At 43.4% G+C, this 18,179-nt stretch overlaps 1 protein-coding gene across 2 annotated transcripts; it reads left to right on the top strand.

Moving 5' to 3' along the window:
- The first annotated feature begins 1,757 nt into the window (after positions 1-1,757).
- Positions 1,758-17,530, top strand: edem3 (ER degradation enhancer, mannosidase alpha-like 3). 2 transcript variants are annotated; one of them, XM_071544363.1, is made up of 20 exons: positions 1,758-3,115; positions 3,215-3,260; positions 3,981-4,081; positions 4,322-4,361; positions 4,779-4,891; positions 5,140-5,293; positions 6,249-6,383; positions 8,177-8,282; positions 9,056-9,153; positions 9,642-9,767; positions 9,928-10,011; positions 10,278-10,361; positions 10,757-10,881; positions 11,212-11,386; positions 11,483-11,628; positions 11,809-11,953; positions 13,309-13,500; positions 13,829-13,994; positions 14,259-14,444; positions 16,127-17,530. In XM_071544363.1, the coding sequence occupies exons 1-20, from the start codon at positions 3,027-3,029 to the stop codon at positions 16,492-16,494; spliced, it is 2,679 nt and encodes an 892-aa protein (XP_071400464.1). In that variant the 5' UTR covers positions 1,758-3,026; the 3' UTR covers positions 16,495-17,530. The 2 variants fall into 2 exon arrangements, with proteins under 2 accessions (XP_071400464.1, XP_071400465.1); XM_071544364.1 differs by lacking the exon at positions 16,127-17,530 and adding an exon at positions 14,877-15,330.
- The last annotated feature ends 649 nt before the right edge of the window (positions 17,531-18,179 follow it).

Here is an 18,179-nt window from a genome sequence, read left to right as displayed (position 1 = left end):
AACATGTCATGGTGATCTACTTCTGTAAGAGTGCAAGATGCCCACAGTTTACACAGTTACACACAAAATGTAGTTGTGGAGGAATAGGAAGCAGAGCTTTTGTGTTACCCACCCTTGTGGAGTAAGTGGAGTAAAGGTGGCTGCAACAAGACCAGTCAGCTTTTTACCAACAGCAGGAGCCATGACTAAGAGAGAGAGAGAGAAAGAGAGAGTGAGAGAGAGAGGGAGAGAGAGAGAGAGAGAGAGAGACAAAATCAGATGAGATGTTGTAGCTCAGTGGGAACTTTTAACTTCAGTTGGATTGCCATTTCTGCTTCAATAAAAAGTTTCAATTTGTATTCTGCACTTGTACAATATATCACTATATTATTACAATTAAAGAAACATGACTTCTCTATGGAAAAATACACTTCAATCTTATATATAAACATACAATAAAGTATTTATCTACAGTATGAGCCTAATGTAGGCTAGTATACATTGTATATAAACAATATAGTCAATAAATAATAGCTAAAATAATAATAATCAAATAATAAGCTAAAATAGCTTACCCCAATTTATTAACTTTTTTATTAATATTTTATTTGCGCACATTGAGACACAATCCATGAAAAAACATGTGAAATAGAAAATAAATATAATGAAATCGAAAATAAATATAATGAAATAGAAAATAAATATAATGAAATAGAAAATAAATATAAGTGTGCAGGTGGGGTGAGAAACCCACTCAAGGCTTACTGAGACCTCGCCGAAACAACAAGATTATACACTATAATAAAGCTTATATAGGCTATAACATCAACACAGCAAACGATAAACAATGAACCAGAGCAGGAGAGAGGCTATCAAGAGACAAAAGGCTACATTGAGCGTAAATTCATCTGCATTTCATCAGTATTTCATTGTAAAAGGGTGAAACACAAACAAAGTCTAGGCTTCTGTACCTGCAAGAGCTTGTCCCTTCTCCAAGTTGCGGTAGTCAAGTAGTTTGTGATAGGAAGTCGCCTGCTGAAACCTGACTTATTGTGTACTACCAGGGATTTGTTGATGAACTTATCATGTGAGACCATTCCAGTGTCAAGTGACAAAGCAAAGCAGCATGGGAAATGGAGTGAATACTGAAAAAGGGAAGATAAACGTGGGTTTCCTAAACGTTTGATGGAATTAGGAAATATTCATCTCATAGAGCATATAAACTGATGGGGTGCGATTCCGATTTCCTTGTATCTTACTCGGAGATTTAAATGTAGTTATTCTTATGATAAACATAACGTAAATGCTGCCTTAACATGCTGTTGTAAAAATCGTAATTATGCAAGACCCAACAAAGTGGTAAATACACTTTGAAGCCATACTGGCTTCCCAACCACTACTGATGGTAAAACTGCTGCATTCAAGGGTTACATGCTATTGTTTGGCATTCTACGCCAATATATTGCATTGTTGTATCTTGTTTTGTAATTAAATAAAACAACAGACGTCTGTCTGACTGGCTGACGAAAGGGAACTGTCCAAAAAAGGTTTCCCTACTACATATTTTATTATTAAGTAAAACAACATCCACTTAGTTTTGTTACAGAGTCCATTTCCGTGTTAGCGCTTGAGATTTGTATTTAGGACTTTAGACAGTTTACGAGCAGCACTTGAAGGCATCTTGAGATGGGCAGGGTAAGGGGCGGGACCTCAGCAGACGTCCAGGAAGCGGATGTTGTTGACTCTTTATTCCTAACAGCATCCGCTTGAAGGCTAGCTAGGGGAAGTAGCAGCATACCTTGAGGCTCCAGATCAAGTCAGACCAGATGGGGGGCGAAATTATCCACTTCACAATCTGAAAGACGAGGCAGTCTGGCCGAGGTGCGCTGGTCAATAATGGAAGCGGTTATTTTCGGTTTGTTTTGTTTTCAGGCTGTTTACATTGTAACCGGTTCAGTTGGCTAGCACGGCTGGCTAACTGGCTAAATCCTAACAAGTGCTTTCCTGCCTGACTGGCTGGCTGGCGAAAGAGAACTGTCAAAAGGAGGAAATATTTACATCTGAAAAAGATTTCCCAACCACATATCTACGTGATACCAGGGAATCTGATATGAGCAAGAGCAAGACGTCTTTGTAGGGCTGCTGATTGAATTGGCTTTGTTGACTGTGTGGAGTAGGTAAACGATTTGAGGAAGGGGGATATAGCTAAGTTAGATTTACAGATAAGCCGGGAAGACTTACTCTAGTCGGCGGTACCTGCTTTGGTTTCTAGTGAGTGTGTGTGGAATATTCAAACGGCTAGAAGTAACTTGATGAAGACTCGGATATGAAAATATGTGGAAGCTGGCATCATTATCATCTTTAGATCCCTGGATTCTCCTAAGTTAAGTGTTTGTGGCCTTGCTTTGAGATATTCATTTTTGATAATGTGCATGCCAACGTGTCACACGTCTCCATGAAAGTAGGTCCGGGTGACAGCTTGGAAAGTAAACAGTGACAAGTGTGACAGATCAACCCGCTCCCAGCAACCTGCAGCGACTTTGCACTACAACGCATGCGTGCTCCGTGGTTCATATGCCGGGGTACATCATAGATCTGGTGTATTACTTGAAATAACAGCATTCCTGCAAACTACTGAACAGGAGTTTTGGCCGTAGATACACACTTATGCCATGTCCAGTCGCTCTCTCACTCACAAATCCAACAATCCCTTGGATGTACTGTGTGATTTTGTTTTTTCTGAGAGTCATAGATGAAGTCTAAGTGGCCAGAACTAAGCTAGACACTGCAATTCAGGCAGTGGAGACAGGATTGATTCATGATGTTGTTATTTGTAAACATTGAAGATTAACCAACACCTCTTGGCCGAAGCCAAAAATATCTTTTAACATGATCTCAGAGGTAGAAACACCTATGAGATAGTGTAGGCTTGTGTTTCTTAGTGTTGGCTGTTTGGTGAGTGTAGTGGTAATGACTAGACGTATGCTCCTTGACTGACTTGAGAGCCAAATTGTATATGTGTGTCACGATCTTGCCCACCTACCACAATGCCGCCTGTGTTGTTGTTATCGCTGCTGCTTGGAGCGTTATGCAGCCTGGGGCAGGCTATGTCCCGGGAGGAGAGGCACAGGTTGAGGTGAGTTGAGGAAAATGTTCAGCACCCTTTGAGTATAATGTGAGACAAAAAAAGATGTGACACATGCTGACTTGTTTCTGTGCTCTACCCCTCCCGAAGGAACCAAGTGGTTGAGATGTTTGACCATGCTTATCAGAATTATATGGTAAGTCCTCTTCCCTTGGAAATGTTTTGATACGCACATCCAAGTTTCTAAGTGGTGCTGTACAAAAAATGTTCAAACAAATTTCAAAGTAGTTCTGCACACAGTAATATGATCCACCAAAAGTGACTTCTGTGCAAACAAACAACGTTTCAACCTGAATTGGTCTTTGTCAGCTTGTCGATTACTACCACAGTGCCGTTTTAAATAGTATTCCTCCTCTCCCTTCATAGAAACAGGGATTTCTAGTTGAAGGAATTTAATAAATAAGCCTTTGTGCTGCCACCTTGATAACTGAATTAGTTTCAGGAACATTGAGCAGCTTTTAGGTCACTAGGCCTGTTTTTGAAATGCCCTTTTGTATCCCTGCCCATAGTGTTAGCGCAGAAGTGAGAATATCTGTATGAAATGAAGCTGTGACATTTTTGTTGCTGTGCATTGAGATAATGGATTTCCAAACAATAATTTCACTTTTTTTGTGATGTTTGGGTGTGTGTTTTTAATCTCAGTCGCTAATTCAGCAAAAAATGGTAATGAGCACTGCTTGCTTTTCTAAATGTCCCCAGTGGCTTTTTTTCAGCTTCTTTCATGTTGGCTTAACTGATGTCATGCACCCCTGGGGTGAGCGGAGTCTAAACAGACTGAGCTGGCCTCTTAGGGCACAGAGAAAAATGAAGGTCAAAGCTGCATTGTGTAAAAAGTTTGGTGTGTGTTGTTGCCCAGGACCATGCGTACCCAGCTGACGAGCTGATGCCTCTGACATGCAGAGGAAGGGTGCGAGGGCTCGAACCCAGTCGGGGTGACGTGGACGATGCATTGGGCAAGTGAGTAGCAAACTGCTTTCCTCCCTTTAAGTCAGTGTGTAGGGACGGGACAACGATGGCACGGGTCAAAACCACAGCAGCCTTCTCCTCGTATGCTGCGGAGGTGGAACTCAGAGGCAAAGATGCACTCACACATGATGATTAGCTGACATTATGTTGAATCATTTTGACACATTTTCCTCAAGGGGCGGTGAGAGGCTTGGTAAACAGTGATTGATTGATTATCTCCCCATGTGCTAGGTTCTCTCTGACCCTCATAGACACTCTGGATACTCTTGTGGTGAGTAACTGTTTTTTTTTTGGGGTTTTTTACCTCTACTGTCTACATTTATTGAGGCTGCATTTATGTTTATTTAGGTGAACTTTGTATAGTAGTAGAATGGAACACACACATCCAGTGAAAACTTGATATGAGTGCATGGCAGAGGTCGATTAAAATTGGAGGAATGTGGTATGCACACTGTTTAGGAAAATGGTGCCATGAAAAATTTAATGCGTAACATTGACATTTTGACTCTGTGGGCCCTCATTAGAATGTAGAAAAAAATGTCAATGTTATGAATAAAATATTCTTGAGAGCATTAATTAAATAATTCAGTATTTCTGGGAGAATTTTTATAAACAGTATGCGGCAGGTTTTATTCTCCATTTAAATACTGTAAAGATCTATAATTCAGTCACTCTTGCTTACTCCCAGCTTTTGAACAAGACGACAGAGTTTGAGGCTGCAGTGAGGAGAGTCCTGTCAGATGTCAGGCTGGACAACGACATTGTGGTGTCTGTCTTTGAAACCAACATCCGTGTCTTGGGGTGAGCTTGGACTGGATTATCAACAGACAATGATGGTTATGAAAGAAAACCTGCAACAGTAATCTTACAAACTTTATGGAATCTCTTCTTTCTGACAGTGAACAAATAGAGCATCTTGTCATTAATATCCGTTAGTTTTGAATTCAACCAAGTAAAAAAGTTAGTGAGTCAGTGGATTCTGCTACAGTTTGATTTTAACATGTAGCTGTTGAATGTGTGTGTGTGTGTGTGTGTGTGTGTGTGTTCAGAGGTCTGCTGGGAGGGCACTCCATGGCTGTGATGCTGAAGGAGGGGGGGCATCACATGCTGTGGTACCAGGACGAGCTCCTGCATATGGCCAAAGATCTGGGCCTCCGACTGCTGCCTGCCTTCAACACCAGCAGTGGCCTGCCTTACCCCAGGGTGAGACAAAAATACACACACACAAACAAACACGCATAAACACATACAGTAGATTGAACCTCTTAATGTCAGAAATCAACCTACATGCACTGTAGTCCATGTAATGTGGGGATGTTGAGCTTGTGTCTCGTTTGTGGGAGTTAATTGTCCTATATTATTCAGTTTTCATGATTTTGTTTTCAAATTTACTAGGGCGCAGCATAAGAAAAAAGTTCTTTGTGACGTTTTGCAGTATAGATTAGTTAAAAAGGTTATTTATTGAATGAATTTGAACACTAAGCCCTCACAGGCAGACCAATCACAATACTGGACCTGGATTGACAGACAATAGCGGCTGCTCTAATTGAAATGAGGATAACTGTCTGGGTTTTAGCCATTGATTAGTGAGGGGAGCCAGTGAAGATCAGGTGCAGTTGTGAAAAAGGATGGAAGGCTGGATTTTTGAAAATGCAATAACTTTAAATCTAACCACTCGAACAAAATCCAATTTTAACAATACCTACATGAAACATCTGTGATCATAAATGTATATAAAAAGAGAGAAATATTTATTCTTATAATAGAACCCCTTTAAGTTAAGTCTGAAGACAGTCACATACATGGTGTACAGTCAGGCAAAGATGTGCACAGACAAACATAACAGACGTGCACACAGTCATGCACAGAAACACACATTAACACTGGCTACCTTTGCACACACTTGCAGGGTTGAAAGATGACGGGCTGACATGCACATTTGCTGAAAGGATGCTCACAGCAAGGGGACAAATGAACGACATCCCTATCAGATCATGACTGCATAATTCCATTTTCTGCTTCAGCGCTCCGCTCGCAGCTGTCACAGCTTTTAGACGCAGACTTTTTTGCGGTTGACTAGTTTCCATGCCCAGTCTGCTGCAAACCAAATGTGACTCTAAAAACAGATTTTTAATTTTGTTATTATTCTGCTCAACAGGTGAACTTGAAATATGGTGTCAGGGGTCCTGAGACGAGAACAGGCACAGAAACGGACACTTGTACGGCTTGTGCAGGCACCATCATTCTGGAGTTTGCTGCCTTAAGTCGCTTCACTGGGGACCCTGTGTTTGAGGTAACACATCGTCATCAGATAATCAGAGCCTACCATGCATATAGTAACACGGTAGTTAAATATAGTGGACCACTTTTAAAACATGTTGAAAACTTACCTGCATCTAAGAAGCCAACACATCATCACCAGTCACGCTCCTATCCACTACTGAAATGTACTTTTTCAGATCTGTATTCAGATCTTAATTTATAAGTTATGTTATAAATGTTAAGTTAATAATAAGAGATTAAAAAAGGCATAATAAGAGGTCAGTACTCCTGTATGGGCATGGCTTTGCTTGGAAAATGTCCAAGTAGGATACACTCTTATATCATGCTCATTGATGACCATCAAACACAATTTATGTTTTGATTGGTGCACCCAAACTAAACTTCCATTTTATGTTTCGCTGGTCTGCTTGGATGTTTGCTATGCCGACCCTTAACATATTTAGCTATCACCACTGTGAAACAGCTGTTAATTAGTAAGAACTCATTACTTTGTAATGTGATCGGCTATCAAAACAGACAGGGAGCAGCATAACACAGCTACAGCCCACAAGTGCCTCACCTTTCTCTGCGTATCTATAATTCAGGTTACACTTTGTCACTGGATCATTTTTGAGATTGGGTTACAAAGACTTGATGTTATGAAACCACATTGTTGTGTATCCATACATGACCTAAAATGTCTGTCATGCATCTGCTGTGGCTGTATTGAATGAAATGAAATGAGTGTGTGTCCTTTTCCTCTTACTTCCTCCTCACTCCTCACTCTTTACACCACTTATGTGCATAATATTGTGGCTGGACTGCGTCTAGCATATTTAAATATTTAAATATGCAGTGCAAACCTGATCACCTTAAAATCAGGCCTGTAAGGTTCAATAGCAATGTGAGCAATATCCAAGTCCTGTGCATCCAGACCCACCACTGATTTTGTTTTAAGTTTGTGCCAGTCGTCTATACTCTCCTAGAATATTTCCCTAGTTGTCTGTACACAATCAGCATAGTTGGTAATATCAGGGCTTGTTTTCCAACCTTCAGAAGAAGCCATTTGCTGGCACTAATTTTATGTATGAAAAACAACTTCCACAGACTTGGAAATTGCTCGAGCTAGATAATCCATCACAGTAAACATGAAGCCTTAATTTGGTTTTGTTAAAGTTTCTTTATCATTATTTCATTGTGCCTGAGTTTTCATGTGTTTTCATATCTGTGTGCGCATTTTGTAACACCCTGCTTACTGTCAATCACCTGACACCCACAGGAAGAAATGGAAGTCTCCGCCAGAAAATATTCATTCAGGGCGTCTTTGTTAGTTGTGACAGCAGTTAGTACTGTCAAGCTAGGTTTGACACGTTTCCTTTTAAAAACGAGGAAATGTAAAAAAAAATTCATTACATATGGCGTGCATTGCAAAATGATTGGAGAAATATATACCTGACACAGACAGAAGTAAATGGGCTCTAACTCTAAATGACACTGCCATTCTCCTTTTAAGCTCTTTGATCAACTTACCTCTTGTGTGACAAGAAGATTGTTCTCAATTTCTGCTCTATGCCTCCAGTATCATATCATATTTTGTTCTAGTGGATGTGAAGCTGTAGCATCCTGTGCTTCTAGAGGAATAGTGAAGAAGTTTAATTTTTCCTTATGAGATAATATGAGAGCCGAGGACTGGTTTATTTCTTGGCAGCAGCAGACTGCAGTAGCCGTCCCCTGGTAGATTGATTACTCTGTCTCCCTGTACGTATTGGTCAGAAGATTGATTTTTTTTTTTGATCGATGATGCACCCTCCCACACATCAACAGGCCCACGCCCGGAGAGCCTTGGACTTCCTGTGGGAGAAGAGACAGAGGAATAGCAATCTGGTGGGGACCACCATCAACATCCACTCTGGAGAGTGGGTCCGCAGGGGTGAGAGAGGGGAGGAGGGGGAGGAGGAGATGAAGGGGTGAGAGAGGGGAGGATGAGGAGGAGATGAAGGGGTGAGAGAGAGGATGAGAAGGACATAAATGGGTGAGAGAGGGGAGGAGGAAGGGATAAAGGGGTAAGAGAGGGGAGGAGGAGGAGATGAAGGGGTGAGAGAGGGGAGGATGAGGAGGAGATGAAGGGGTGAGAGAGGGGAGGAGGAGATGAAGGGGTGAGAGAGGGGAGGAGGAGGGGATGAAGGGTGAGAGAGGGGAGGAGAAGGAGATGAAGGGGTGAGAGGGGAGGATGAGATGAAGGGGGTGAGAGAGGGGAGGAGGAAGGGGTGAGAGATGGGAGGAGGAGGAGGAGATGAAGGGGTGAGAGAGGGGAGGAGGAGGGGATGAAGGATGAGAGAGGGGAGGAGAAGGAGATGAAGGGGTGAGAGATGGGAGGAGGAGGAGAGGGGGTGAGAGGGGAGGAGAAGGACATGAATGGGTGAGAGAGGGGAGGAGGAGGAGATGAAGGGGCGAGAGAGGGGAGGAGGGAGTGAAAGAGGAAAAGGGTGGATGAAAGGGTGAGATAAGGAAATAGAAGGGGATGTAGGGGTGTGACAGGAGATGGAGGGATGAGGAGACGAGGACACGGGGAAGTGGAGGGAGAGAGTTTTGTGTGGGTGAGAGAGGATGTGGGAGCAGAGCGGGTAGATGGGCAAAAATAGAACATCTGTCTGACATCTTATTTCTGTTGTCGTCAAAGGTGTTGTGTTTGTGTTTCTCCAGACAGTGGAGTGGGAGCAGGAATTGACTCATACTATGAATACCTGCTAAAGGCCTACATACTCCTGGGAGATGACCTGTTTCTGCAGCGCTTCAATATTGTGAGATAATACACACACACACACACACACACACACACACACACACACACACACACACACACACACACACACATATATACTGTTTGGGACTCACACACACACCCACTCATACAGGGTAACTAGATCCCTCTCTGTCTGCATAATAGGATTCTGTCACAATGGCTTCTCCCACATAGGACAGGGTTATACTATTAAATTTGTGTATTCCTGGATTCAGTTTAACCCTTCTGTCTTACAGTGTGGCATTTAGTGTTGATATTATAGGTTTTGATGTCTACTCGAGTATAAACTTTGTCCTCGACCTGTTTTTAATTCCTCAAGTTCTCCCTGGTCTCTTTGAGTAATAATAATAATAACTTTATTTGTATAGCACTTATATGCCTACCGAGTATGCCTATAATATCCTCTGTCCATCTGCTCTATTTATCCCAACTAGCACCATAAGCCTATTATATCCTCAATTCATCCACTTTCTGTGCCCCACCTAGCACTATGCATCTATAATGAAGTACATTAGCCAGCCTCCTCTGCTGCTAGATGTCCACATCCACAAACCTCTGCTTCCCGCTCGCACCTGGATGGACTCTCTGCTGGCCTTCTTCCCTGGACTACAGGTCAGACTTGCACATCCCACACTTATGTATCAACCGAAAGATAGTCACTTTGCGTGGATGATTTTACTCTTCATGGTACTCGTCATGTTAACGGAGGCATTTACTCTGTCTGTAGCCTCTTGCGGCAGTTCTGTAACTTTGTTCATTCCATACGTCCCAGGTGTTGAAGGGAGATATCCGTCCTGCCATTGAGACCCACGAGATGTTGTACCAAGTTACCAAGAAACACAACTTCCTCCCTGAGGTAATCTGTCTCTCTCTGTCTCTCTGTCTTCTCCCATCTGTCTTCATCTGCCCTAAGCTGTAACGGTGCCACAATGAATGACTTGCATCATTGAAAAATGTGGACACTCAAATTACTCCATATGGCTTGTGTTGGCAACAAAAACCATTGTGGAAATTAGTTATCTTGCACTTCTGGACTACATTTTAGCTTTGTCTCTCTGTTCTAACTATATACCGCTTGGGATGGTGTGCTGACCCCCTCCGTCTCTCTCCATCCATCCGCAGGCCTTCACTACTGATTTCAGGGTACACTGGGCCCAGCATCCCCTGAGGCCTGAGTTTGCAGAGAGCACCTATTTCCTCTACAAGGTAATTTATCAGGGATATATGACATAATGCAGAGGTTCTCAGCCTTTTCGGAGCCACGGTACAGAGGGAAACATCTATTATCATGAGCTTGTTTGGTTAAATGTTTATTTCATTAATGTTAGCTTGCTGTTTGACCTCAGTTTTATTGACATTTGAGCAAATTCTCCAGGTACATCTGAGCTCCACCGCCTCAATGTTGGCAATTATTAAGCAGCAGCAGTCATACAGATGACTAATTAGCATTCTCTATTAACATTTCAATTCAATTTCAATTTAGCTTTTGGCATGCTGGCATACTGTTAACATTGAGTAACGGACCTTGGGTCTCATATATATTTATCTACAGTATATATGCCCTCTGTTATGACCACAGCACTGTCCTCTCTTTCTCCCAGGCCACAGGCGACCCTTACTACCTGGAGGCAGGCCGCACAGTTCTGGACAACCTCAATCGCTTCGCCCGTGTTCCCTGCGGCTTCGCTGCCATGAAGGACGTACGCACTGGGAGCCACGAGGACCGGTGAGAATACAGGGGCTCAGAGCATTTGCAGGACGATACAGCTCAAAGACTTCTGAAGTGCAACTGTAGACATCATTCAGAAATGTTTTACACACAGTCGGATAACCATAACTACAGCAAACGCAATATAATCATACATAGTGGTGAATCAAATTGTTATAGTGTAGGAAAGGTTTAATGCTACTTAATGATCACTGGATAAAAAACAGATAGATAGTCTTGCTGGCACTGTAGTGCACATAGTGCCTGACTGTTAAATAAATCAAAAGTTTTAATGTAGTGTCGTATTTTTTGGCCCGGTGCCCTATTAAACCTCTTCTCTCTTCTCAGAATGGACTCATTCTTCCTGGCTGAGATGTTTAAATACTTGTTCCTGCTGTTTGCGGATGCTGAGGACCTCCCCTTTGATGTGGAGGACTACATCTTCACCACAGAGGCACACCTGCTGCCCCTGTCTCTCTCCATGGCCCCTAACTCTTCAGCTGCCGCTGCAAATATGACGGTAGTCAGTGTGATACCATTATAGCTAGATTTAAAAAAGTGATGAAAGCTTTTACACAATCCAGTTACTAATACGTTTCACTTTCTCATGATGCTTCAGACAGAGGAAGAGCTGGACGACTCTAACTTTGATTGGACCTGTCCTAACACCCGCCTCTTGTTTCCTGACCCCGCCTTCCCTCGGAACCTGCGAGAACCGATCCGTAGCGCTGTGGACAAGAGTTGCCCCCGTCCTGCTCCTTACCGGTATGTATAGAGATGGTACCTGTGGTTATATGCTGACACAAAAGAAGGGTTTCCATTTTTTATTTATTTAGCATTTCTCAACAGCATTTACCTGCTGTTGTCCCTTACTTTTCACCTCTCTTTCTCATATGTGTCCTTCCTCTTTCTCACCATCCTCCTTCTCTCCCTCCATCCCTCCAGTGAACCCGGTATGGGTCGTCCTCCCCTGAGGGCTCAGGACTTCATGGCAAACAACCCTGAACATCTGGAGCTGCTGAGGAGGATGGGAGTCAGCCTCATCCACCTGAAGGATGGCAGGGTGCAGCTGGTGCAGCATGCTACGCAGGTAAACAACTTAGCAACACGGGTAAACAACCATATGTTCTCATAAAGGGCTCACAATCACAAAAGTACACAAAATGCCAAGCCAAAATAATTAAATTTCTTCAGAATATACTTCTCTCCAACTTTTTCCTTCTATTCTAATTGCAGTGTTCTTTCTATTCTGATTGTGTGATTGCTGAGTCAGCAATCACAGGTATAATCTTCTTGCTCTTTATCCGCCTGTTTTTTGGCACCGATCTACTCCTTCATACTTTAAGCTAGAAACTCTATTCAAACTTGAAGATGTTCAGCTTGTTTAGGACATGGTTGCTTGTATTCAACTTTTTGATATCCTTTATACTTTTTAAACTATTCTACTTTTTTCCACTTACAATCGGAGTCAATGGACAGAATGTTCAAACTCAGCACTTTTTGAACTTTAACTACTTGTTCATACTTTCAGCTAGAAACGTAATTCAAACTTCAAACTGTTCAGCTTGTTTAGGACATTACTTGTATTCAACATTTTTTTATATCTTTTATACTTTTTGAGCTATTCAACTTTTTAGTACCTGTTTTTACAATGCAAGTCTATGGGAGGACTGTTCAAACCATGCCCCGTTTGAACTCTAACTACTCTTTCATACTTTAAGCTAGAAACTCCATTAAAACTTTAAACGGGTCACCACTGTTAGTACTTGAGAAATTGTAGTTTAGGTTTTATACTTTTTTCAACCTTTATAATGGGATCCTAACATTACATACACATATTATACTTTGCTTCAGCCGTTTCAGTTTGAACAGACGATCCACAGTCATGTTCAAAAACACGCACACACAGACACACAGACACACATACAGCTGCTGGTACATATATCGTACCAGTACGTGTACCAGTATGTGCCACTGCCAGTACGTGCATTGTCTGCCACACACACACACACACACACACTACACCTCGGTACACACACACACACAGCCACTGGTACATACAGTATATAGGACCAGTATCAGCACCAGTATGTAGATGCAGTCAGTTGATGTTACCTATCCCTGTTTTACCAAGAGAGTGAGACAGTAACTGAAGAACAGGGAGAGAGTGAAGCAGATGAGACAGAGACAACAAGTGGAGACAGACAGAAATATGTGACATAGATACAGCCATAGGATAAGAAAGAGGGAAAGAGGAGAGTGATAGACCAGTCACAGACAGCCAACAGAAAGGGTGAGCTGTACCCACACTAAACTGCACCTGCGCCACAGTTTGCACTCTCAGCAATCACACACATTTTCTCCAGAAAATGCACCTTTCTAGTTTTTAAATTTAATTCTCTCTCTGTTCCTCTCCTCTCCCCTCTCTGGCACACCCACACCCAGGCGGTGAGTGCGGTAGCTGCAGAGGATGGCATGCGTTTCATGCAGGAGATGATGGAGCTGTCCAGCCAGCAGCAAAAAGAGCAGCTCCCTCCCAGAGCCATCCAGCTCGTCTCACACCCCTTCTTTGGCAGAGTGGTGCTGACTGCTGGCCCAGCACAGTTTGGCACAGACCTCTCCAAAAGTACCACAGGGGTGAGTGGATTTTATAGTGACAAGTGCCAATTTCCAAATGGGCACCTAACTGTCTGCATGTTTGTTTTTCCTCAGAGAGTCACTGACTTTATCTTTCTCTGTTTTTTAAGAGAGCACAAACTCTCCTAGAATATTTTCCTAAGCCAAACAGAAGGATGGATGAGTGTTGGTAAAGCACAGGAGGCCGAGTCCTGATGGGATTTGACCCTCAGCCTGTAGAAGAACATGAGGGATTAGACAGCAGAACTACTCAGCACATGATAGGGGATTTTAACCCGTGTTCCTTCATTCAGAATTCATCTCTTCCCTCTCTTTCTCCTGTGTGCAGGTACGAGGCTTTGTGACTGTGGCTGAGCCCTATAGTGGCTGTACTGAGCTGGCCAATGCTGAGTATGTCCAGGGCCGCATCGCCCTGCTCCAGAGGGGTCAGTGCATGTTTGCGGAGAAGGCCCGACACATCCAGAAGGCTGGCGCCATCGGAGGCATTGTCATCGGTGAGCACAAGCAATTAATGACACAAGACGCAGGATATCAACTCAGTGACTAGATTAGGGCTCAATAAATGGATTACCTTCAAGACGGCCAGCTGTACAGCTTCCTGCACATTGCATGATGACTGAATAAATACAGTTTAACTTCTATAAACTGATTATAATTGAATAACTGTAAGACCGTCTACCACTCTGCTAACCTCAACTCCTTCTCTTGCCTGCCCATCATGCTCCGCTGTCCTCCCCCCTTTCTCTCCCTCCTCCCAGACGACAACGAAGGCAGCAGCAGCGACACGGCTCCCCTGTTTCAGATGGCCGGTGACGGCCGCAACACGGATGACGTCACCTTGCCTCTCCTCTTCCTGTTCCACAAGGAGGGCAACATCCTGCTGGAGGCACTGAAGGAGTACAGGGAGGTGGAGGTGCTGCTGAGCGACAAAGCCAGGGACAGAGGTGGGACTGCAGTCATTTGCGACATACCGCCATGTGCTTTCCTAACCTGTCAAACTCTCCTCTTTGTTTCCCTTATCTCTCTTGGGAAAATCTTATTAACATACTCATATCACCCACTGACTGAGCCTCAGTTTGTGCTTGACTTAAAGTAAAGATGAAGTGTAGGGATTCAGGCAATATTTGAAGGCTGGGTGATGGTGACTCATTCCAGTGGGTCCTCATCTCAGCCACCTACCAGCTATAGTTTTACTGATGGAGGGTGGAGGTAAGCACCCTTACCAGCACTCTATTCCCTTTTCCTCTTTTTCCTCATCTCCCGAGTCCCTCTGTTCCCTGTGGTGGGCTGTAACAGTGCCTTTCCTCTCCTCTCTCCTCTCTCTCTCTCGGTTTCTCTCCTTTTTTTCCATACCTCTCTCCCCTTTGGATGAGCAGCAGCCATATTCAAAGGTAAACCTCTCCCTGGCAGCCTGATTGAGAGCAGTAAGTATTCTCTTCTTCTCCTTCTCTCTGCCTGGTTCACACTCTTTTTTTTCACCCCCCTTCCCTTGCCTTTCTCCATTTTCCTCCTTACAGTAATACCCCATATCTCTCTGTCCCTCTCTCTCTCTCACTCTGCCCTCTAACCACAGGATTGTGTGTTTGATAGAGAAGCTTAGTGCAGTCGCAGTATAATGTCATCTGTTATTCGCCCCCTCAGAGCTTAGGAGCATGACAGCTCTTTATCGTTTTTTTTACACTGGAGCAAAGCAATAGATGCACATAGAAAGGCAAGGCAAAGTGGGACAAACAGTCTTGCAAGGTTAGACCCCACGCATAGATTCCCACCCAAACCATGTATATGCTATGTAGATGCTCACTGAACAAAAACTAAATGTCTAATTTGTATTTTAGCACATTTGTCTGTCTTTGCTTCAATAGAGACGTGCGTTTGTGCGTTAGCTGTACTCTACAACTAATAATGGTGTGATAATGTATTGATCCCGTAAGGAAATTCTGGTTTTGCTTGCACCCCTCCAGGCAGTTCAGAGCACAGGGTCAGCTACATGAACGCACCCTGGAGCTGGTAGGAATTCAGTATCTTGTTCAAGGACACTTCAGCAGGCCCGATGCTTACCGGCACAGACGCTGGACCCCAGGTCCTGTGGTTGAGGAACAGTCTCTCTGACCACAAGGCCACCCTTAGGACAAAATATCTGGATAGCCTGTGCATATCTGTAACTGAATTATACTCACCTGAAAGCCTGGGTGGATTCCTGTGTAGGATTAAAATAATCAAGAACTCCTTTCCACATTTACAGTCTGCATCTGTGCTGAATAAAATGCAATGTCTCCTAATCAGACCAGTGAAAATTTCACAGTGCAACTTCTTACTGGATCAGTTTTTCTCAGTTCAGTTCAGTTCAGTCTGGTTGTGCAGTTATGTGAGAAGGGCTTCATCCTGTGGGAAACATGACTCACCGTCAGCATCATGCTGTTAAAGCTGACAGCCTCTTGATGAAAACTGCTCTATTTTTGACTGAGAATGACTACCAGGAGGCATTTTGTATAGATTACTGACTGAGGAGGAGGAAAGCGGTGTGTGTGCGTGTGTGTGTGCGTGTGTGTGTGTGTGTGTGTGTGTGTGTCCTGCACATGTTCATCTAGAGAGCAGTTGAAACTCACCCCCCTCCTTTTCTCCTCAGGTGTGGACGCACAAGAAGAGGAGGAGGGCTGCTCAACTGAGAGGACTACTCCCACCTCCTCGACACCTATTGACCAATCACAAATGAGCACAGTGGAGTTGGACGAATCAGCTTCTGAGGAGGTTAAACCTTCAGAGGAGGAAGTTAGTCCTCCAGACGAAGAAGTTAGTACTCCAGACGAAGTTAGTCCATCAGAACAAGAAGAAGTTAGCCCTCCAGAGGCAGAGCCCAAAACAGAGAGAGACTCTGAGAAGAGGGAGGAGCCTGAGGGCGACTCGGACTTGAACAGCCAATCAGTGGACGAATTGCTAGCTGATTGGCGGGAGGACTTGGAGGCGTTCCAGCAGATGGAGAAGGATGAGCTCTGACAGCCGTCCGACACGCCACGCTGTGTGATGCCTCTGTCCCCCCGTGACTGTGGTGCGATCCCACTGTGGGATTCATCTGGAGGGAGCGCGTCTTCAGATGGCACCGCCTGTAATCAAATAAAGCTGAACTGAAAGGACACTTGTATGAGTGGGGAGGAGTCTTTTTCTGAGCAGGTGGGTTAATGACTGTATTTCCTCTCTTGTCCTCCACGGATGGCATTAAGTGCCAAGGCAGCCCACATATCTTCGGACCATAAGGGAGTCCTCCTAGCCTGGGAGATGTTTGATGCTTGAGAGACCAGGGTTCTCACCTCACTTTCTCACAGTTTCTGTTTGCCTGTCATAACATACTACGGACCAGACTATATGTAACAACGTGTCTCACTTACTTTCCAATCGGGTCTTGTTTAATTTTCACGCTGTCTTCCTCTCTATGCATTTTCTGACTTCTTGTACTTAAAGGGGAACTCACCTTGAATGCTGGTTGAACAACTACTCTCTGATTGATTAATTCATTGACTGGTTGATTTTATTTAAATGTGATGAGATGATTATATGTCATGCAACGTTTACTGTTTTTCTTTTGTTGGGCCTAATCATGTGTACAATATGATGTTACCTTACTGTGAGTCAAGGACTGCGTTGATTGGTGGGTTTGGTGACATGGAATAATCTCCAGGATCTTATCATGGCTTGTGGCAGGCAGAGTCTGCACCAAAACTATTCTCTCTGGAAGATTTATGAAGTCATGTATTAATGTAAATATGTATTTGTCGAGATATATTGACTGAAATAATATAGCGCTGCTTTGCTCAGGTTCTGGTCAGTCTGATTGATCAGATCACCCCACTATCACCAACCTCTGGACCACATGGGGTTGAGTGGACCCACCCTCCCCGTGTTGGTCATACCACCGCAGGCCGCCACGGGGGGGCGCTGTTTGATCTGTCATGCTGGAGCTGCTGATTGATTGGAAGGTAAAACTAAGCAGAAATAAGCCAATAAGTTAACACGATGAAATTTAATAAAAATTGATAAGGAAATCGAGCTGACTTTTCTCTCTTTTTGAGTAATTTATGTTATTTAAGCACTGAAGGTTTAGATCTTTCTGTAAAGAGAAAATGGAAATAAGGAGAACTGAAAAGGTTTCTGAATTTTGGCCCAGCGTAAGTTTACTTTAGTAGGATGACAGAATGGCAGAATTAGCCATGGTCCGTTTCTTTAACAGTTAAGTGGGGTCACTTTATTCGACTGTAAAACTAAAGCGTTTCTGCCCCTTTATGAGAGTGTAAAGAGTGCACTAATTGGATGATGGCTCAGTCAGCCCATGTCTTGGTGGGTTTAATGGTATAGAGCAATCGGCAATGTAGCCAAACACATTGCCTGTTAGAGAAACACAGAATAGTTAAATGGATGGTGAATGTTTGATTTAAAAATATAAATTATTTTTAAATCAAACAGACCACATGCATGTTTTTTGTTGCATCCAAGTGTAAACCCACCTGAACTCAATTCACCCACCTTTTGAGTCTGAGAAATGTATGAGTAGTAGTAAGCAGTGTCAAACTAATCAAAGTTATACTGAAGATTTTATTTTTTAAGAAAGGAAAACAACGTTTTTCTGACAATATTTGTGGGTGCTTGACCTCAGGATAACCGCCCACATGAGCTCATAGTTTACCCAC

This window comes from Centroberyx affinis, unplaced genomic scaffold (genome assembly GCF_046629955.1).
Source record: "Centroberyx affinis isolate AG114_WGS23_722 - 3 ecotype Tasmania unplaced genomic scaffold, CSIRO-AGI_Caff_v1 ptg004545l_1, whole genome shotgun sequence".
Taxonomy (NCBI): Eukaryota; Metazoa; Chordata; class Actinopteri; order Beryciformes; family Berycidae; genus Centroberyx; species Centroberyx affinis.
Note: the sequence above shows the minus strand (reverse complement) of the source record. Positions and strands in the feature narration are given on the sequence as shown.